Here is a 22,919-nt window from a genome sequence, read left to right as displayed (position 1 = left end):
CTAAATAATTGCATTAAAGAAGGCACACCCCTACTAAACCAATTGGCAGGATCTGTCTCAGGGGTCCTTCGTAGCGGGTTTTTGCAAGTATGCTAACTGTAAAGTTAAGCGCTAGTTGTGTTTGCTGTTCCTGCGCTTAAGGAATCTCTCGCAGCAAGCTAGATCATCCCAGTTGGCTTATTTCTTTCTCCATCATTTGTTATTGACTGGAAGCCGGCAGTATACTGGCTTGTTGGTAGGGAGCCAGACAGAACCTAGGACCCAGGACCCAGGACCCAGGACCCAGGACCCAGCGACTCCCAAAGAGAGAGCCTCAAGTAGGATTCCAACCTTTACTCCCAGTACCTGGAGTCTGCCCATATCAACAGAGACTGATAAAAACGTTACCCTGCTCAGGGTGCAAGTGTTTTTATACCCATTTTGCAGGCTTTGAAGCAAACAGCCAGCTCTCCTCTCTTTCCTAGTGGGATCTTTTCTCCGCCAGAAGGCGGAGCGATTAAAGTTCACATGATTTACCTTTCCTGAGTCTCCTTCCTCTGCACAGGATGGTGATGCCCCCGCCCCGCCGCCGCCGCCGCCGCCGCCGCCGCCGCTGCTGCTAACCACCAAAGCTTCTATTTATCCATCCTGTGTGCTGTTTGCAGCCACTTATGCAGATTAAATCTTTCAATCTCAAGCTTTATATGGGGTATATGTGCTATTTTTATTCTGATTTTACAAATGAAGAGATGGAGGCAAGTGGGATGAAATAACTTGCCAGTAAGTGACAGAGCCAGAACTCAGAACTGAGGTGGTCTGAATGGTAATCCTGCTCTTAACCATAGAGGGGGAACCCAGGCCTCCAGGGTTGGAAAGGATCATCAGCTTCAATTATCTCAAGCAAGGCATTCTAGGAAACACACACATACTGCCTCCCAAGTAGGTCAGTTTTATTATTTTAAATTATCACAAAGTGAATAGCTATTCACTTAATTTCTCTCCTATCTTCAATTCTCAGATCAACTATTTGTCTTAGAGTAAACCACTTCTGTGATGGGACCTTAAAAACATCTTCAACTTAGAGTTCATGTACTTCATTCTGGATTGTTTCAAACACAGACCATACCCAGCTCTTTTTCTCTCCTCTCCATTCATTGCCTTCAATTACTCCCCTCCTTCCCTAGAAACCTTGGCCCAACCTCTTCCTCAGGGCTTCTGAAAGTAGGTCACCAAAGGCTGAATTGTGCGTCTGCCATGCTTGAAGCAGGTTTGCTGTACTCAGCATTCCTATACTACTTTCCTAGAACTACACTAACAAATTACCACAAATCAGGCGACTAAACAAAAATTTATTTAATTTAAATTAAATAAATTAAATTTAAATTAAAATAAATTTAAACAGAAATTTATTTGTTGGCAGGCTGTGACTCCTCTGAAGGCTCTAGTGGAGAACCCCCCTCTGCCTCTTCCTGGCTCCCTGCAATCCTTGACAGTCCTTGGCTTGCAGCAGTATCACTCCAGATCTGTTCCATGGCCTTCTTTCCTGAATTTCTCCGTCTACAAATTTCTCTCCTTTTTATTTTTTTTATAGTTGGGCACAACATCTTTATTTTACTATTTTATTTTTATGTGGTGCTGAGGATTGAACTTGGAGTCCCACACATGCCAGGTGAGTGCTCTACCACTGAGCTACGGCCCCAGCCCCCAAATTTCTCTCTTCTTTAAGGATACCAGTCATTGGATTTAGGGCCCATCCTAAACATGACCTCATCTTAACTTGATCATATCTGCAGTAAAATCACATTAGCAGGCTCCAGGTAGATGTGAATTTTGGGGGAACACTAATACGTATCAACCTTAAAAGTCATGGTTAATGAAAATACATTGCCTGAACTGAGGATGCAAAGAGGTATAAATCACAACCCCTGCCTTCAAGGAAACTCCAGTTGCAGAGGTAGGCCTTGTTCAGAACATAAATAACTCAGAAGATGCTTAGAGCCAATGGACTGAGGCCAAATGACAATCTATGGGCCAAAAGGCAGCAGTGCTTGAGGAATTCAGCCAACAGAACAGTCACTGGGGATGCCACTAGGGGACTTCTCTAAGGTGGGGGTGAGCAAAGTACAGGGGGAAGGGGGAGAAAGTAAGAAAAGTAAAGGGGAAGGGGGAGAAAGTAAGAAAAGCAAAGATAAGCAAGAAGGGCTATTAAAAGCACCGCTCTAAGGGGGAATGTGCGTCTGGCAGAATCTTACTTCTGAAGTTTCATGCCGAAATGAGAGGCCAAAGGAATGTAAATATCTACCATACCAAGCACCAAGCACGAGAGCATGATGAATTACTTTTATGTGATAATATTATGCTATAAAGTAATCAGCATGCTTTAAAGTTCCCTCAGGACTGAGAGTGTAGCTTAGTGGTAGAGCACTTGCACAGCATGTGTGTGGCCCTGGGCTGGATCCCCAAAACCACAAAAAGTAGAAAATAAAGTGCTCTCTCCTTTTGGTAACTTTAATATTATCAGAGAAAGGAACATCATATCTTATAATCATGGATCCAAAAGCTCAAAGGGATCATGTAACTTGTCCAGATCAAAGAACAAATCAGTTGTACAGCTAGTTTGAAACACACTGCTCTGGATATTCCTTGTTCAGGAATTTCCCCTACCATGATGTTATCTTCTGGGTGGGCCTTCCAGTTCTGATTGTAAAATGTTTTTAATGCAGAGAAAGCATTCGAAGAAAAGGGATTGCTATAAGAAATGGAAAGCCTCCCTAAAAGTGATAGAGGAGTCCCCAACTGGAAATGTAAAAAACCTTCCCTAGATGACCTGAACTGGTTTCACCAAACCTTCTGAGAATTTTTCAGTATATTGAAGACTCTTCTTTTATCCTTAAGAGATTTCATAGGATCCAGTGGCCTTCTGCAGAACTTTTAAGAAATAGGGGTGATTACCTTTAAGAAATAGGGGTGAAGGCCCACAAAGACATTGGTAAGAAGTAGGGGAAGACAAAAGAAAGGAAATTACATCACAGGATAGTAAGCCAGCAGAAATTGGTACTGAGTTCAGTGCCTGATCTCACCAGAATGGAGTCACTCTCCAGATGACCAGTCTTGGCATATCTTGAAGACTTTCTGATAAGAATCTGCCATAACTGGAGGCAAGTAGAAAGTCTAGCCTTGGGGCTGAGTATCTCATTGTTTTCCTGGATTTTCTTTTTCTTAGCAAGCAGGTAACTTGCTGGATCTGGATCCTTTGTTGGCCGAGTCTTTAGAGATGCTTATATTTAAGGTTGAAATGTGTTTTAGTATGAGTCACTGAGTTCTTGCTTGTGCAAAGCACTACACTGGTTGCTATGGGAGAATACAAAAATATAAGACAGACCCTGACCTTAAGAAAATCCCATCTAATTTAGGAGACATGAGCCATATAGAATAAAATTATATAAGTATGGTTGCAATGGAATTTGTAAGCAATTTTTTTCTTTCTTTTTTTTTTAAATCACCCAGTTCTCCGTTCAGATGCAGCTTCTCAGAACTAGACCTCCCTGGCTACCCTTTTAAAAATAACCCCCATACCCATCACTTTTGGGGCTTATTTTGCCATAGGGTTTTGTTTGTTTATTTGTTTGTTTGCTGTGCTAGGGATCAAAAGGCCTCACACTTCTTAGGCAAGTGCTCTACCACTACACTATATCTCCAGCCCATGTTGTACAGTCTTGATGATACAGTAGATCAAAGTAAGCTTGGCCTGAAGAGGCCTCCGTGAATTGAGTCCTTAGGTAAAAAAATAACTGCAACTTAAGTAAGTATGTAAACAAACTGGGAATTTGCCTTTGTAATGGAAAGCTGAGTGTCAGCCAATCACAGCAGCTGAGTTTCAGTCAATCATAGGCAGCCAGCTGTTGAACCTTGTTCAAATAAGGCCAATGCCAAGTTTGTGACCAATCTAGCTGTACCTCACTTTTGTTTTCTGTATGTCACTTCCATTTCTTTAGTTGTAAATATCACCAGCACATGTGGTAGGCTGGGGTGTACTGAATCATTTTTGGTCTGGACTAGCAAAAGCCTATTAATATCTGTAAAACTATATTTGTTATTCATAAGTGTCATTCAGTACTTGCACAATCTGAAATTAAATTTCTTGTTTTCTCCTAGACATTATATCCTCAACATGAGGATATAATGAAAGTTCAACATGAACTTTGTCTTGTTCTCTGCTGTAGTCCTAGCACCTAAAATAATATAGGGCACACATTGTACTCATTATTTATTAAATAAATAAATTAATCTTAACTGAAAATGAATTGACTTGTATTATTGATTTCATAGAACTAGAAAATAGAATAGTGGTCACTGGAGAATAGGAAGGGTAGGGGAAGAAGAAATAGAGAGGGATTGGGAAATAGTGAAAAACAGATAAGAGAAATAAGTTCTAGTGTGTACAGCACAGGAGGGTGACTATAATTTGCAATGATTTAGTGTATATTTCATAAAGAACTAGAATACAGGAGTGTGAAGGTTCCCAACAAAATTATAAAGCCTTAAGGAGATGGAAACACTAATTATTCTGATTTGATGATTAAACAGCATCTTCCTATTCTCCATAAATATGTACAATTTTTAAAATTTTATAAAGGAAAATAAATAACTTGATTAAAGTAATGTTTCTCACATTTGCCTGTTAGACTCACCTAAGAATCTGTCAAAAAATTTTGCAAGAAGATCTGATTCAGTAAACGTGGAGTGGGGCTCAGGAATCTATTTTTAAGAAGCATAGGTAATTCTTTTAATGAGACAGTTTGGGAAACAGAAATAACTCAGTGACTGGGGGTAGGAGAGGAAAGTAGAGTGATAAAAGCAGACCACAGAAGTCAGTGGCTACTCACTGGAGTCATCTGGCACCCAGACCCGTGAAATTAGAATCTCTGGGGGTGGCCCTCAGCTTGGGGCAGAGTTTTAAAGCTCATCAGGTGATTCTAGCACGGAGGCAAGGATGAAACCCCCTTAAGATCTGCAGGAATATTTTATAAGAACTCTGAACATATTGCCATGTTTTGCTCTAGTGGCTTTCAGCTTCTTGTGTCCTATGGTTGAATCCTTGAGCTCCACTCTGGAAGGACACATACAGTGACTTATACTATAACCCAATTTGGAGACAACTCTAATATTTCTATTGTGAAAAAAAAGGTCATTTAAAAACAATAACTAAATGTAATCTCCTGATTTTTATGGCCATAGAATATTCACCTAGAAGAATATTTTGATGGTGAGAAAGCCAAGCCCCTCTGGGCACTTCCTAGATGGGCAAGAGCAAGACAGAGAGAGTTAAAACAATAAGCTTATAATAGAATGGGAGGAAATGGGAAATTTTGGATTTCTCTTCCAGGCCTGGAGAAAGGTGACTCGTAGTCTAGGAAAGCCAAAAGTGGAACTGAAGAGTCTGTAGCAATGATTTTCAACCTGGCTACATATTATAATCATCTAGGAAATTTAAGAAACTAATAATGCCCAGACTCATTCTTGAAGATTCTGCTGTGTGTGTGTGTTTTCAATGCAGCAGGGTTATTAATCAGAGGTCGAGAAAGGGGAATTTGGGCACATAACCCCAAACAATTCTCTTATCTGCTATCATTTATTGAGCAATCACTCTACACCAGCCATATGGATGCCTGATTGTACAGATTATCTTATTTAATTCTCACAAAAATCTTAGGAGAGAGTCCACCAGTAGACCCAGGGAGGATTACGAGGATTATGAGGTTCCATAGCTAGTGAGTGGTGGAGCCCGGATGTCAGCCTAGAGCAGTACTTATAGGCCTATCCAATCCTGCTTGCTGAACCCCAGGTAAGAACATCAAGGAGAAACTTCCTGTGGTAGAAGTTGTGTTTAGTGGTTTCATTTGCTGTGCTGTGCTATAACTCTTTCCCCTTTACCAGCTAGCCAGCTGTCAATAAAGCCTGCTCCACACAGCTGGGGTGGGGGAGGGTTGTGGGAAAACAACCAGGTTGGGGGAGATGACCATAGGGCAGAGGGGTGTGGGAGGTGGTTTCAGCACTAGTGATTGAGAGCAATGCTCAGGATCCAAGCTGGTCAGCAGACTGATGGAAAGTTCCATAGAAAAGCAGATACAGTGGGGAATGTGAGTACCTCCTTGGAAAATGTACCACATTGGCTGCTAGATTTCACCCTATATATAGGCTAGAGGCTCAAACCATCTTTCTTGGATTCTAAAGGGAAAGAAGTTCCACAATTCTAGATTTTAGGGGCTCCTTGGGCTTCATTGTTACACAGCAAGTCATTTGTGGCACAGAGCTGGGCTCTTCCAAATTTGACTGTTTACTCTTTTATTTATCCATTTTTTTTTGGGGGGGGGATGACAAGGACCAATTCTTGAACCTCTTCATTTCCATCATCTATTCTTTTGGGACCATTTTACACACACACACACACACACACACACACACGGTTTGGGTTCATTCTGTTGAATCATTTCATGAAGAATACTGTGTAGGCAATAATAAAGAACAACAAAAGCTATGTGGAGGGGAATTTAGGTGAATGGTGATGCTTACCCTCCAGCTAGGCAACTCACCTTACCACTTCCTTGTCTCTAGCTTTAAAGGACAAGACCTGACTTCATATTTCAGTCCAAATTGTCACATGTTATGGGACTCTAAGGTGTTTTGTGAACAGCTAAAAACAAACATTACTTTTACCATCTAGAAGCATACTACTGACATTACAACTTCATATGTTTGCATCTACTGCCTTAAAGCCCTTGGCAAAGTAGGCTACTTCAAAGAATATGAACTTACAAATATGCCCAAGGCGTTTAAAATCCTGTGTGAAATCTGAACTTGGGGATTAAATTAATGCTGAAGAAAGTTGACTTGACATGGTCTCAAATTTTGTTCCTCTTATTTAGGTGAAAGAATTTAGGGACATGAGAACATTATGCTGAAATTTCAACAGAAACAAACCACATTTCATGGCTTTTACATGTTTAAGAAAGATACATGTGGGCTGGGGATGTAGCTCAGTGTTACAGCTCTTACCTAGCATGAACGGACCTTGGATTCAATTCCCAATACTACAAAAAAAAAAAAAAAGGATGTTTCCTTCTGCAAAACATTTCAACAAACATGAGATGAGGAAACAACAGGAGGTGGAAGTTATGTAGTTATATGCCGTTAGTCCTCAGTGAAAGGAAAGTGACCACAACACTTGGAGTGACCAAGAGATCTTTATTGCAGCAGTGAGAAAGAGGAGGGGGGGGAGAGAGAGAGAGAGAGAGAGAGAGAGAGAGAGAGAGAGAGAGAGAGAGAGAGAGAGAAAGAAGAAGAAGAAGAAGGAGGAGGAGGAGGAGGGGGAGGGGAGGGGAGGGGAGGGGGGGGAGGGGAGAGGAGAGGAGAGGAGAGGAAAAAAAAGAGAGTGCAAGAGAGAGGGCCCGGCAGGAGGGAGTTTTTATAGCCAAAATCTAATGGGGTCTTTGGGTCTGCAAGCTGCCTTGTTGGCGTACAGTGATTGGATCATACAGTAGTTGCTAAGAGTGTCTTCTTCTGCCTTCAGGCAGATGGGGCAGGGGTCAGATGTGGGTTTCTGTTGCACCAGACGGGTGGTGGTCAAGTGTTCAGCCTTGAGCGGGGTTGGGTGTTCAGCCTTGAGCGGGGTTGAGTATTCAGACTTGACGCAAACAGGTGATAAAGGACCAGACAGAGGGGGGTTTGAGTGCTCAGGTTATCCTGCAGCTAACATTTGTTCAGCCTGCCCAACACACAGCAGCACAGAAAATCCAAAGTCTCTTAAAATCCAAGTGCTATGAGCACATTCATTCATTTAAAGCAAAAGGATAGTTCCCAAGAAAATTGAGGCACAACTCCTTAGACTAAGAGAAACTTGAGATCAGATATGAATGTGTTCCTATTAGAACTCATCAGTTGACCTCTACATTCCATTTCCTACAGTATCTCTGTCTGCCCTGCATGTCATTCCTCACAGTGAGCAAACTGATTCCATTAGAATGTGTAGGTGGAAGGAACCAATAGGGTTACTGTCATTCAGAATGATGCTGACACTGTTCTAATCACTTAACATACACTGAGGAAGATAACATCTGGCTAAGTGAGAAAAAAATGCTTGGCACCAAACAACATGAGCTCTTAAGCCAGATTACCAGGTTTGATTCCTAGTTCTATCATTTCATAGCTGTGTGACTTTAGGCCAAATAACTTCATCTTGTACCTCAGTTTCCTAAAAAAGAAATGATGATAAAATTTCATAGGGTATGGTAAGAATTAAATGAGTTAATGGGGGGCTGGGGATGTGGCTCAAGCGGTAGCACGCTTGCCTGGCATACGCGGGGCGCTGGGTTCGATCCTCAGCACCACATACAAATAAAATAAAGATGTTGTATCCACCGAAAACTGAAAAATAAATATTAAAATATTCATTCTCTCTCTCTTTAAAAAAATGAGTTAATGGAACAAAGTGCTTACAACAAAGACTTGAAACTATTTGATTTTATCCTAATCCCTTACACACACACACACACACACACACACACACACACACATCCCTTGCTTGTATTCTAACTGGTGGAGTCTGGAATTTGTACAGCTAACTGCTCTCCCACACCTGGGCATGTACTTCTCTCAAACAATGAAGGCAAAGAAGAAAATGTTTCTTTTCTTCTAATGATACTGCTTATACACTTACCTGTGAAAGCAGAGCCATCTTGGCACTGTGAAGGGAGCTGGAAGAAAAAAGGGAACAATAATGATTTTGTTCAGTTTAAGAATTAACCAGCCCTGAAGTTCCTACTTCTGAACTTTTTGAGTGAAGTAAATTTTCCTTAGTGCTTAAAGCATCTTGAGTAGGCTTTTCTGTTACCGTATCTGAAAGTACCCTAACAGAGCATCTATTAAGTTGAAGATATCTTAAGGAAAAACAAAGCATAAAACTCTGAACCTGATCTCAACAAATTTTTCATACACCTGAGGGAGATAAACCATGAAAAGAAAACTATTATAGTAGGCAGTGAATGTTAAGTGCTTGGATTAAGGTAGTCCAACTAAGCAATACAGTTCATACATCAGGAGTGGCCTCAAAGAATGAGGAAAACATGAGCAGGGGAAGAGGGAACATTCTAGGTAGGAAAAATAATATACACAAGGGGTGAGTTAGAGACTGTATTAATTTACTAAGTCTGCCATAACAAAAATACCACACATTTGATTGCTTAAAACATAAGTTTATTTCTCACAGTTCTGGAGGCATGAAATCGAAGATCAAACTGTTGGAATCGTTGGTTCCATTTGGAGGCATCTCTTTGATTCGTACATGGCTACCTTTTTGCTATGTCTTCTCATCCTTGGTGTCCTTACGTATCCACACTTCCTCTTCTTATAAGGGTATCAGATTGGATCAGGGTCCACCTTAAATGGTCTTATCTTAATCATCTCTTAAACACCCTGTCTCCAAAATAAGTCTGAGGTACGGATATTAAGGATTCAACATGAATTTTGGGGTAGGGGGACATGATTTAACTCACTAGGGATGAAAAAGAAGTCTAACAGAGATCACTGGAGGATGAAGTTGGAAGGTTATGTTAGGACCAGACGTAGGTAACCTTGAAAGTTGGGCCTAGAGTTTCCTCTTGCAGCAGCAGGGAAGCAACATAGATTTTTAAAAATAATTTGACAGCAGTGTGCCACAGGTGTTTTATATGAGAAAGAGCTGGATAAGAGAAATGGGTTAGGATTGCTGTTGCTATAGTCTATATAGATACTGATAAGGACAAAAATGAACTCAGGAGAGGAAGATTAAATGAAAGAGCAGAAAGGGCAAAGATGTATGCTTGCAAATTTCCATCAATCAAGTCAGTGTAAGTTTGTGCTATAATGATTTGTCCTTTACAAAGAATTACTATTTTGTCATAATAGGGTTGTGAAGCTAGGACATTGGGATACCCGTTTTGAAACACTTAGGACTAATAATATGAAAGGGAATAGACTGCGTTGATGGGTATACCCTGAGGTGTTCTAGAAATCAGTTTTATAGAAATGTGAAAATATCAAGTAGAATGCTGAATTATTAGATTTTCTTCAAGGTCCCATCTGTGGCTTAGTGTAAAAGTTTATTTAGAGTCCAGAAGAAGCAAAGCATCTAGCAAATACCCCAAATTGCCTAGTGTTTTCACAGAGAAGATCTAGACTAAGGTGTCTCTCTCCAACTCTGGTTGGAGTAGACCCTTTTGTTGTCTAGTTTAATACTCAGCTTACTTCAAGAGCAAGAGAGTGGTATATAGAATATAATAAATGGGCTTGAGAAATTAAGAATTTGATCACTAAAATGGAAACTTAGGATTCCAAGACCTCTTGAATTATAAACTTAGAATGTATGACTTCTGTAAATTATAATTCCCCCAACCCACACAGTTATCAAATACACATTTTCATAGCCATACATATAAAAAGTATATAAACACTATAAATATTTATATTGCTAAATATGTTATACATAAACAGAAAGGTATAAGATTTTTATTTCTTTAATAACAGCAGGGTTTGCATTAAACATTATCCAACAATTTGTATATTTCACATAAATGTATTTATATATAGCCCATATTTAAAATATTTTCTTAAAAATAAGGCCAAATATACCACCTAATCTGGATTATGTAAGTATCCAAAAAATATGGTATTCTAAAGAAGTTATCATGAAACAATAAATTTCTGTCGGTTCTTAAACATTACAATATGTAGGGTTATTCTATGTCAAACATTTTTATTAGACTCTTGAAGGAAGAAAAATTTAATATATTTGTACTTTTTTTTTAAAGAGAGAGGATAGAGAGAGAGAGAATTTTTTTTTAATATTTATTTTTTAGTTTTCGGCAGACACAACATCTTTGTTTGTATGTGGTGCTGAGGATCGAACCGGGCTGCATGCATGCCAGGCGAGGGTGCTACTGCTTGAGCCACATCCCCAGCCCCTCTTTGTACTTTTATTAACAGAAAAACCTTTCCAGATGATTTCAGATATTGAATTTTTTATCGGAATAGAATGAATATATACATGGTACCAATTTCAAAGGCTGTCAAAAGGTACATGTAGTTAAAAAGAAGTATTCCTTTCTTCTCAATTCCCCAACCCTGTAATTTCTTTTTACTTTTTTTTTTTTGGTGGTGCTGGGGATTGAACCCAGGGCCTTGTGCATGCAAAGCAAGCACTCTACTAACTGAGCTATATCCCCAACCCCATCAACCCTATAATTTCTTTCCTTGGAATGAACTGTTAATGAGTTTCTTATAAATTCTAAAAGTATTTCTGAAGATTCTATACAACATTCTATCTTATCCCCCAAAAGAAATCTAGAAATTTTTATTCCAATTTTGACTTCTTGATCTAGTGACAGAGAAGAGATAGAATAAGGCCACCAAGTCAAAAGGTTTATTTGGGATCTTGGGATAATGAAGGATAAGTAAAGACTGATTTGGTCATCAAAGATTAAGAGCTTTGAGAAAACTGATAAAGCTCTTGAGTACATCTTTTTTTCTTTTTAACCTTCATGGCAATGTAGCAAAAGACAAAGGTGAAGTGTATCCTATATATATAACTGGCCCCCAAATTTTGACTCATTCTTTGTTCTAAGACTTAGCACAGTTAACAATTCTAGACCTACACTTTTATGAAATGTAAACTTCATTTACAATTTTACATTTTGATTTTGAGATAAATTCAATTTAAATGGGGAAGATATTGGAATTTGATGTTCTTGTTTTTAGTGAGTCACTTTACCTGGGTCTTTTTGGAGCCATTATCTATGAATCACAGTTACATGCATTCTCATTTTCCTTAAAGACCATCTGTTGTTTATGCAAAGGTAGAAGTACCTATAGAAAGGTTAGTTTTCAGTTTGTTAGTAAAAGGGAAGCCAGATAGCCAATACAGAAATGCCAAAATGGCAAAAAAAGTATTAAACTTACCATTACAGGTGAAAAGTTATAGTTTTATTATAACAGTAAATATACATCTTAAGTAGCAACTAGTAAAGTGCAACTAGTAGGCCTACCACACAAGATAAAAGAAAAAGCTTTGTTGATAATATGAACAAATACCTAAAAAATTGTTGAAAACAACAAAGCTTTAGAATGTTAGTTCCTCACATTCCACATAGAATTTCCAATGCTGATCCATTATATGGCGTGGGAGAAATTCTTGATCGTTGATTAAAAGTATTTCATTGATTTGTAGATGATGTGGGATGTTTTGCACTGACTCTCTGGAAGTGCCTGTTTAAACATGCATCAAGAAATTGAGAAATTAAAAACTGCCTTTCACAATGTAAGGTTTAAATTTATTATAAATCCTAGAATCTAGTAAAATCTATGTGAGAGGACACATAACAGGTTCTTTGACCAGGGCATTCTTCACTCATTCCATTTTTTGTACCTGAGGCAAAACTATAAACCAGTACTGGCTGACCTTGGGAGAGAGGCCTGTTTGCAGTCCAAAATAAGAGCATTTGGCAAAGGATGAGGGAAGCTTCTTAAGGTAACTGAACAAGCCCTTCTGCCTCAATGCCTCAATTTCTAATAAACTAGAAACAAGACAGTTGTGATGATTAAATGAGATTTTGCATGTGTAATGCTTAGCAAATTCCCTGGCATATAGCAAATATTCAATAAATATTAGCTGCTATTATTATCATCATTATTTATTACTGAAAAGAATATTAGGCTGGAAGATAGATGATCTATCCTACCTCTACCACAAACTTGGTGTGTGGTCTCAAGAAAGTTACATGGTTTCTCTGAACTTTCATTTCTGAGAGATGAAGAAGACTGATGATTAAAGAGGGTTCTTCTGGCTCTGCCAGTTTAAGGGGTCAGTGATCATAAAACTGGTTTCTTTCTGCTCCCCAATATTAACCTCCAACAGACAGTTTTAGTTAGACATACCCTTATAGTCTCAGAGCTTTGTTCATAATCCTAGGTGATATGTTTTACACTAACTAGATATCTTCAGGTCAGTGACTTTTTTATGCCTAGTACTCATTTATGCTTCTCTGTATGATCATCCTTTTCCCCACTTGGTCCATGTGAAGTTGAAGTTCACCAACAACTGGTGAAGTTGTTCCCCACATGATTTATTTAGCTCTGAGCCAATCAGTAAGTAGGCTTTGATTCAAGAAAGAGAATATAACCCATTCAAAGGAAAGTGAAGATGCAATACGATTGCTACTGGGTCTTTTAGGAAAGAGCCCCATACATATTTTTCTTTGCTAGACTTGAACCTGGTAGAATATAGAGCTGGGATGATGAGGAGAGGCTATTAGGATGGAGCTGAAATGAGAAATGGAGCTAAGAAATGGAAAGCAGAGAAACTGGGTGCTTAGTCATGCTGTTCAAATCCTGGATAAAGCTTGAAGACCTGTTCCTGACTTTTCATGTAATGCATCAATAAAATTCCTTTTTTGGAAGTTTAAGCCAATCTGGATAAGATTTTAAGCTGTCACTTATAATACAAAGGATTTTGACTTTTTAACCCATGGTCTATATATAAACATAATAATTCCTATATTAATAGCTTTGGTTTTTTAGACTTTCTGAGACAAGGTATCCCACAAAAGTTGGGGGTAGGGAATATTTTTCTCTGAGGAAAAACCACAGAAATAAGGCTTTCAATAATTAAACATATTTCATCAAAGCTGGCTTGGTTTCATCAATTAAACACTATCATTTACACTAGTCCCTTCTCCCACAAGACACTGTCCCCCACTTCAGATATGATTTGAGAAAGTTAATGCATCTACTATAGTTTATTTATAATTCACAATTTATTCTTAATTTTTCAATATTCAGGAATGTGCAAATACCCCTATAGGACTGCTATTCAGAAGTAGAATTACTAAATTGAAGGATTTGAACACATCTTATTATTTTTATTTTCTTTTAGTTGTAGATGGACACAATACCTTTATTTTATTTATTTATTTTATGTTGTGCTGAGGATCAAACCCAGTGCCTAACACATGCTAGGCAAGTGCTCTACCACTGAGCCACTACCACAACCCAGATTTATACACATTTTAAATTTTAAAAATTTCTGCAAGAGGAGCCTTCAAACGCATCCTTTTAAACTCTCACCAATAATATATACAAATACAGGTTAGATAACCTGTTCTTTCTTCCATATACTTGCCAACACCGAATATTATCAATGTTTTTAAGCTTTCCCACTCTGGTAGTGAAAAAAAAAGTCTCTATTATTTTATCATGAATATCTTTCATAGATTCAATGTCCTTTAAAATTTCTAGGACTGGGAAAGTGCCTATTAATTCTGTCTGCATGTATTTTATATGATATTAATCAGAGCATGGTATTAATTAGGTCAGGAATTTAATCACTGTATAGATCAAAATTCTGCTCCAAAACTGTATTCCTTAGTTCACTGGGCACCTTCACTGGAATGTAATATTTAGTTAAATCTGGTGTTCCAAAAGACAGAAAGGTAAAAGTTCATGTCTTGGTAACAACACACCCACAGCATTAGTTCTGAAATATCTACATATTTAATATTTAACTCAGCCATTGCTTCAGAGAATCACTGCTTACATTTCTTATTCTGTGAAGACTAAAATGAAAAAAAAAATGTGTTTGTTTTGAGACAGGGTCTCATTGCCAGGCTAATCTTGGACTGCTGGGCTCAAATAATCCTTCCCCTCAGTCTCCTGAGTGTAGCTGGAACTACAGGTGGTATCACCACATCTGGCTTAAAATAAGTTTTTTTTTTTTTTTTTTTAAAGAAAGAGTGGGAGAGAGAGAGAGAGAGAATTTTTTTAATATTTATTTTTTAGTTCTCGGCGGACACAACATCTTTGTATGTGGTGCTGAGGATCGAACCTGGGCCGCACGCATGCCAGGCGAGCGCGCTACCGCTTGAGCCACATCCCCAGCCCTTAAAATAAGTTTTAAATAGCTCATTTTTATTACTTTTCAATGCATCAAATATTTTAGTAATGCATATATACATTAATTATTATTTAGCAACAATGAATGACTGATGGAAACAGATGCAATACTTCTGATTATTGATTTCCATAATGTTATATGAAACTGTTAGGAAAACAAACAAGTTCATAATTTGGTAACAAGTATGTAATTCACATACAGTTTAAATGACATTTTATAAAAACTATTCTATTGTTAATAATTCTATTAAAAGCACAAAAGAAACAACTGGGGGTGAGCCAAGATCTATTAATACTCTGGTACTGGGAATTCCTCTATTTGCTGCCAGAGGGGAAGGGCAGGAAGGTCCTCAGCTGACAAGGTACATACTTTTCTGAAGGCACAAAACCCTACCACCTTAGACCTGGGCTCTCTTTGAGTCTTCACAGCCAGCCCAAGTACATTCACATCATCCTGCTGTTAATCCAGTTTTCAGAGAAGGTTCACTGTTTGAATCTCCACTATAAAGTGCCGCAGTCTGGCTGGGCACAAATGCCCCAGTCTGGCTGGGCACACAATCACGAGCCACCACACAGCTTGTAGATTCAAACAGCAACTCTTTATTCCCGAACTCACACCAGCCGTCTACAAACACGTTCTGGGGAAATCCACGTTCTCTCTCAAATCCACCTCCACTGGGCTTCTATCTCCAAAATATACTGTCTGAATCCCGTGAGAACTCAAGGGGAACTCAGGCAGCAGGATACGCCCTATTCCCAGCAGGAATAATCTTAAACCTTAAACCTGGAACCTAAACTGGGAACGCCCTAAACCCGATTATGTTAAACCGGGAACACCCTAATCCGCCCTGGTCCTTGAGCAAGGTCACCTACATTCAATGTCACTGCAACATGGGGTAGGCTGGCAAGGAAATTGTCATACCTACTTGGCTAATGGCTCCCAGCAATAAAGTTTCTTGCAACATGTCAAATTACTCAACACAATTTATTATGCTTAAATAGATATTTTCCTTATTTATAGCTGTCTAAAAAAAGATTTCTGGCAGAGACTACGAGTTGCCTCCACTCCACCCCACCTCCTACAGCAACAGAATTGGGCAATACGTTAAGTGGAAAAACTATTTTTCAGCCCTTCTTAAAGCTAAGTGTGGCATTTGACTAAATTCTGGCCAATGAATTCTAAACCAAAATGTGTAGATTTCAGGGACAGCTGTCTTTTTAAGGGAAAAGACATCTATCAAAGTTCCTCACCCCAGCCCTTTTTTTGCCACCTTGCTTTCCATCTTCCTAATGTCTAGAATACAGATGTGATAGATGGAGATTCATTACTACTTTGGGTCATGGATAGACCTGAAAATGTAAATCAGTGCTGAGGAAGATGGAGCAGAAAGACAGTATGACTTTCCAGTGGTGTTCTGTCTACTTGGGATCACTAACATCCAGTCTTCTCCATGAAAGAATAAAACTTTGTGTGTTTAAACTATGGTATTTGAGGTTTTTTGTTGCATGTAGACAAACTTAATCCTATCTATAAAGAACTTCTATACTCTAAGAATTAGATAGAACATTTTTGCAAAGAACTAGACAACTGGGTCTGAGAACCAGGCATATGAAAAAAATACAAAGCCCATCCAGTATCTAAGTTTTGATATCCCTTTTACTATAATATGCATATTTTAAAATATTTTTTTCAGTTGTAGATGGACACACCATCTTTATTTTATTTATTTATTTTTATGGTGTGCTGAGGATGGAACCCAGTGCCTCACACTTGCTAGGCAAGTACTCTACCACTGAGCCACAACCCCAGCCCTATAATATGCATATTTTAAGAAATTCCAATACATGAGATCAAATAAGTAGATGACTGAAAATATGAATACCATGGAAAAATATATGATTTAAGGTAACAGATCAGCAAGGTACAAGTATTGACATTTAAATATAACCATTTTATAGCTATCATAATCCCTGTAGTTTCATTGATATTGCTTTAGGAAATTTTATATACATCATCTCATTTGATCCTCTTGTCTGTTATTGCAGTCACATGTGGAATTAGGAAAAGCTATGGAAAACCAGAGGAAGGGTGGGCTTGTATGCACCAAAAAAACCCAGCATCTCTTTTCAAAGGGCAGGCCTCCCTCAAATGTCACAGGCCTAAATAAAGGCACTTTTAAGAAGGGTCAAGAACACTGCAAATAAGGTGAGTTTCATTTTATTTGGAATAAATCATCACTATGTTGTTCACATAGAGACGATGTCTAGCCAAATACAGAATGGTATGCAGTAACTCTGCAAAAAGCAAAGTGCCCATCTTCCCAAGTAATACATTGAAAACAGAATATACCAACATTGGGATGCTTGAGATGATACAACAAAATTGTCTGGAAAACAACACTTTCAGATGGACATTTGAAACTTAGTGACTTCTGGGAGTAGAATTTTCTCTAACAAAGCAACGCAGTAATACTAAAACTGTCCCCCCCCCCCCATTTCTCTAACCATTCCCATTACTCAACTTTGTCAAATTAGAATACATGAGAAAGCATTCTATAAAATTGTAAAGTGTTAGTCAATATTGCTTTGTATTGTAAACTAGCTCAGACACCACAAGTTTAAGGGCTCAGTCTCACAAGACTGTCCTCATTTCTGATACCAGCTGTAAGCATCAGGTCCTGGGTCACCTATACTTCTGTCTGACTTAACTAGAAATTTGAGGGTTTTTCACAACATACCCCTCCCAAGGGGAATTTTCCAGAATGACTCACACAACTCAGGAAAGTACTTCACTTAGTATTACCAGTTTTTTTGTTTGTTTGTTTTGTTTTTGTTTTTTAAATAATTACACTCAGGAATAGCCAAATAAAAGAGATGCATAAGGCAAGGAACTTCCATGTTTTCTCTGGGCCTGGAACTCTCCCAGAACCTCAATGTGTTCCCCAATTCAGAAGCTCTCTAAATCCTGTCATTTATTGGTTTTTATGGAGGTTTCATTATGCAGGAATAATTGATTAAATTGCTGGCCACTAATGATTAACTCATTTTTTAGCCCCCTTCTCCTGTCTCTGGAGGGTATAGGATGGGGTAGAATCTTAAAACTCCTAATCAAGGCTGTCTGGTGTCTTTCTGGTGACCAGCCTCTATTCTAAGGCTATCTAGGGTCCAGCAAAAGTCTTCTTATAAGAAAAAAAGATGCTATCACTTTTTATCACTTGGGAAATTCCAGGGACTTTAGGAGCTTTATGCCCATAACCAAGAATGATTTTTCTATGCTACCACAATTTTGAATCAGAAATATAACTCCAATCAAAAGCAAAATGATTAACAATTATTTCAGTAGATGGTAAAAATATATCTGTGTAGTTACATTGGGATAAAGCTTAATGCCTTTTTTTTTTTTTTTTAAACAGAGGATCCTAAAGAGTAAAAATGATGATGCAATATTACATGATTTGATGCTTAAAACTAAATTAAGAATTTGATATAGATTTACATTGATAATATCAAAAGTTATGTATGAAAACTGTACTATAATCAAGAAATAGACTGAAAGTATCGTTACTTATAAATGATTTAAGCTCTCATTTTGTGGGGGAAAATCTGAAATCTAATGGGAGGAGTTTTCAGCTGAATTTGGTTTGGAGTACTTGATTTTATATGTAAAGTGTTCAGCTTTTTGTGCATTTGTTTAAGCAGAAAGAACCTCAGAACGCTCCTAAATGGCCTAATGTATGTAAGGAACCTAGCAGAGGGCCAGGAACATAACCCGTACTCAATAAATACAGTTTTCTTCTCTTGCCTCCCCTATGAATAGATGTATTCTCTACTTTGTGAATTAGGTCAAAGGAGTGTCAATCATGATAACAGAGTAAAAAACATTATGTTTCACATAATGAAAAAGAACAGGAGTTGTAAATACGAGCTGAAATAAACATCCTCTGCACTGTTATCAGGCACTCATCTTCCATAGGCTTCAAGTTCTTAACCACATAAAAAGAAGCACCTGTCTATGTTTATGCTCTATTACATTTACTTTTACAGAGATAGGAAGCACAATAACAACCCTGAAATGAAGAAAACTGTCTTTAAAGTCATTTATCTCAACATTATCAGTAGTTTAAAGATTATTTTATTAAAACCTGGAAAAGTATGTTACTAGTTTTCCTGGAAAAGCATATTTAAAACAAACATATGATGTTGGCTCTCCATTAAATACATAGTCAGTATGTATTAAGTGATGGTTTGGGAAAAGACTTCAGGTGATTTTTTAAAAAAAATACATTTAGCATACTGTGTTTTGAGTATCTTAGTATTATAGTGATGGGGTACATAAATACACGATATTGGCTTCCAAGTAAATAGTGAAATGTAATCTATCTTCTTTTGGGGGCAGGTACTGGGGATTGAACTCAGGGGCACTCGACCACTGAACCACATCCCCAGCCCTATTCTGTATTTTATTTAGAGACAGGGTCTCACTGGCTTAGTGCCTCAATTTTGCTGAGGCTGGCTTTGAACTCTCAATTTTCTTACTTCAGCATCCCCTTTATAGGCGTGCGTCACTGTACCCAGTGAAATGTGATCTATCTTAACAGAATATCTTAAGATATTTTAAAGATATCTTAACAGGATATCTTAAAAATATGTCATAAATATGTCATAAAAATGTCAATATGTCCCCTATATAATGATCCCAAATATATAGAAGTTTGGGAATATTCATTTTTTGCTCTTCTAGTTCATACTAAAATATGATTGAATATCTTCTCAATAATGCAGAAGAAGAATTATAGTCAAGTAGGCATGAAGTGGAAAGGTCTGGGAGGACATTATGAATTTCCAGAGAAAAGGCATCATAGACTCACTACATTCAAATTTTAAAAGGATTTTTGAGATAATAGATGCTTCAGGGATTTCATCAACAAAATTTTGTTTTAAAAGATTTGTGTTTTTATATCAGAAACAGCATACCCTCAATGGGCCAACATACGACATCTTAACACTGAAGCCCTTCAATACTTGACTTGAGTTACCAATTCAATTATTTTTGGTGAAGACTTCAGAATAAAGCTCTTCCATTATCTACGACTCACTGAAGAAAATCTTAAAATGGCCAGATTAAGAATTTTTGTCACACTGACTTCATGACTCAGGATTTTCTTGATTACCACGAATCCGAGATTACATGTAAATAAATTGGATATTAAGGCTGCTGATATTTGTTCTATAAAATATTGATAGATATCATCTGAACAAATAAATTTAGGAAATACTGATTAACAAAGCTGAAGATAACTTCTTTATGATCTCTCATAAAGAAGGGCAGGGAGAAAGTATGAGAGGGAGTATTGAGAGTTCTCTAAATTTCTGTCTGAGAAAATATTCAGGGCTATCACTCCTACATATCTCACAATTAGAAACAGCAAATTTTGATAAAGGAGACAATATTAATTGACCCAAGTCCCATTTTCTATTTGTTGAATTTTTCACTACAGATTATGTTATAAACCTTTGAGGTCATGGCATCCATACCTAATAAGACAATCAAAGTAAAACCAGTTTTAAAACAACAAGTCCTTTGGGTCACTTTCATGCTTTAACTCACTCATGTGTTTATTTAATGAATATTATTCAATAAACACTTATTGGGAAGCTATGCTATGCCAGGCATTGGGGTATACAGTAAGAAGCAGGAGCTCATAAAAAATAAAAATGTCAGAACTTAAAGAACTTCTTAAATTATCAGGAAATTAAAGCAAGGAAGCAAGCAATTATTTATAATACAGAATGATATGCATAAGACTTGACTGTCAGGACTTAAAAACAGCATACTACAGGGACACAGCCACATCAATGTTTATAGCAGCACAATTCACAATAGCTAAACTGTGGAACCAACCTAGGTGCCTTTAATAAATGAATGGATACAAAAATGTGGCATTTATAAACAATGGAATATTACTCAGCAATAAAAGAGAATAAAACCATGGTATTTGCAGGTAGATGGATGGAGTTAGAGAAGATAATGCTAAGTGAAGTTAGCCAACCCAAAAAACCAAATGCTGAATGTTTTCTTTGATATAAGGAGGCTGATTCATAGAGGGACAGGAGCGGGAGCATGGGAGGAATAGATGAACTCTAGATGGGGCAGAGGGACTGGAGGGGAAGGGAGGGGGCATGGGGTTATTAATGATGGTGGAATATGATGATCATATTATTAACCAAAGTACAGGTACGAAGACAAGAATTGGTGTGAATATACTGTGTATACAACCAGAGTATGAAAAATTGTGCTCTAAATGTGTAATAAGAATTGTAATGCATTCCACAGTCATATATAAATTAAAAAATGCTAAAAAGATTTGACTATTTGCAAAATATCTTAGAATCTATATACTTCTTATAAAAGTAAATGAAATTGAAAGTTTCTCTCTTTCTCCATTATCCAAATTTTATTTTCTTAAATACCAATTTGGTTGGTTTCTATACTGGGCCATCTAAACAAGGTACTTCTAAAAGTGTAAGTGTTACAAATAGTTACACCAATTAGAGACTGTTCTGGTCAAACCAGGATGCATGGTAATCCTAGCTAAGCAAAAAGTAAATAGTTCTTTCTAATTTTCCTTTTCCCAAAAAAAAAAAACACTTGTTATGAAGACTGTGATCATCAAAAGCATAAGAGAACAGATTATGCTTATAATCTCAGGTGTGCTGATGAAAGCTATGCAATTATTTATTTATTTTAGATTTTATGGTCTTCACAGTTTTAGACCCTTAACCATCACATTTTGACATGCAGAAAGAGAAAAATTGTCTCCTGAATGCTTTGCTTATAATACGGTTAAAAGAATTTAAAAATTTTCTAACTTGTTAGGTCTTTGGATTTTGGTTAAGTACCTTAAAATAGGTATGAAAGAATCCTAATCAAGGAGGTCCAAATAGTAGCCTACAGCTGTTCACCAACTGGGACCTGCCTGTAGAGTACTAGGACAAGACTAAAGTCTGGTACCTCCAGAATTCTCAAATTAGCCTTAATGTTTCCAAAATATCTAATGGAAAGAAAAATCAGGATTTCTAAAAAGAAATTAATAGTAAGAAACTTTATATTATAAGCAATAGAAACAGCTGTTCAGAATCCAATTTCTGATTTCATGGTCATGTAATAGGGGAACTGTGTACCATTTAAGGAAGGAGATTCCTGGTCAGAGGTTGGGAATGCCTAGACTAGAAAATCTGATGCACAGAGGACCATCATGATATAAGGAAGAGCCTACAGTCCTGCTTTGACTCTTCAGGTAAGAAAGTAGCAGGAGAGGGGTGGGGTTGTGGCTCAGTGGTAGAGCACTTGCCTAGCATATGTGAGGCACTGGGTTCATTTTTCAGCTTTGCATATAAATAAAGGTCCATTAACAACTAAAAAAAAAAATTAAAAAAAAAAAAAAGAAAGTAGCAGGAGAAAGAGTTTGCTTGACTTTCCTCCAAGAGTATGTGCCCACATGTGTTGGGGTAGGCCCAAAATGGCTGTAGTTAGGATACCTTGCTGAGGCTTCTGAAAGGCTATTGTTATATTTTTAGTGTGTAACTAAGGACACGAATCAGTTACATTATGGTCAGTGTGTAGTCAAGGTCAGAAACTACCTGATTCAGTGTATTTATTCAAGATTATAAATATTTTGCTTCTGAGCACATGCCCACTTACGCAACCTGTTGGCACTGCGCCTTCTTTGGCCTGCATATAAAAGGGCCTATGGAAAAGACTTGTGATGTGCTAAATAGAACTGACTAGGGCAAAATGGAACCAGCTTGAGGCTAAAGCTAAAGCTGGAGGCTGTTGCCACCTATGAATAAGGCATGTCTACTATCCTAACTGTGTTGTGCATCTTCTACCTGCTGGGAAAGCATAGAATAGATTCAGGATCTGTTTCCTGGATCTGAGCCCCTACAGAAGAGCTAAGTGT

At 37.7% G+C, this 22,919-nt stretch overlaps 1 protein-coding gene across 1 annotated transcript in view; it reads right to left on the bottom strand.

The window, feature by feature from the left end:
- Positions 1-10,610: 10,610 nt before the first annotated feature.
- Positions 10,611-22,919, bottom strand: part of Ankrd31 (ankyrin repeat domain 31) — a 189,519-nt gene continuing 177,210 nt past the window's right edge. Inside the window, exon 25 of the mRNA XM_058574096.1 lies at positions 10,611-12,276. Within this exon, the coding sequence (XP_058430079.1) occupies positions 12,131-12,276 (146 nt within the window). The 3' untranslated portion in view covers positions 10,611-12,130. The remainder of the gene's footprint in view (positions 12,277-22,919) is intronic.

The sequence above is a fragment of the Marmota monax genome, unplaced genomic scaffold, assembly GCF_021218885.2.
Source record: "Marmota monax isolate L192 unplaced genomic scaffold, Marmota_monax_Labrador192_F-V1.1 WCK01_AAM20220418_F8-fsc00018, whole genome shotgun sequence".
NCBI lineage: Eukaryota > Metazoa > Chordata > Mammalia > Rodentia > Sciuridae > Marmota > Marmota monax.
The sequence above is the reverse complement of the archived record's forward strand: the minus strand, read 5'-3'. Positions and strand labels throughout refer to the sequence as shown.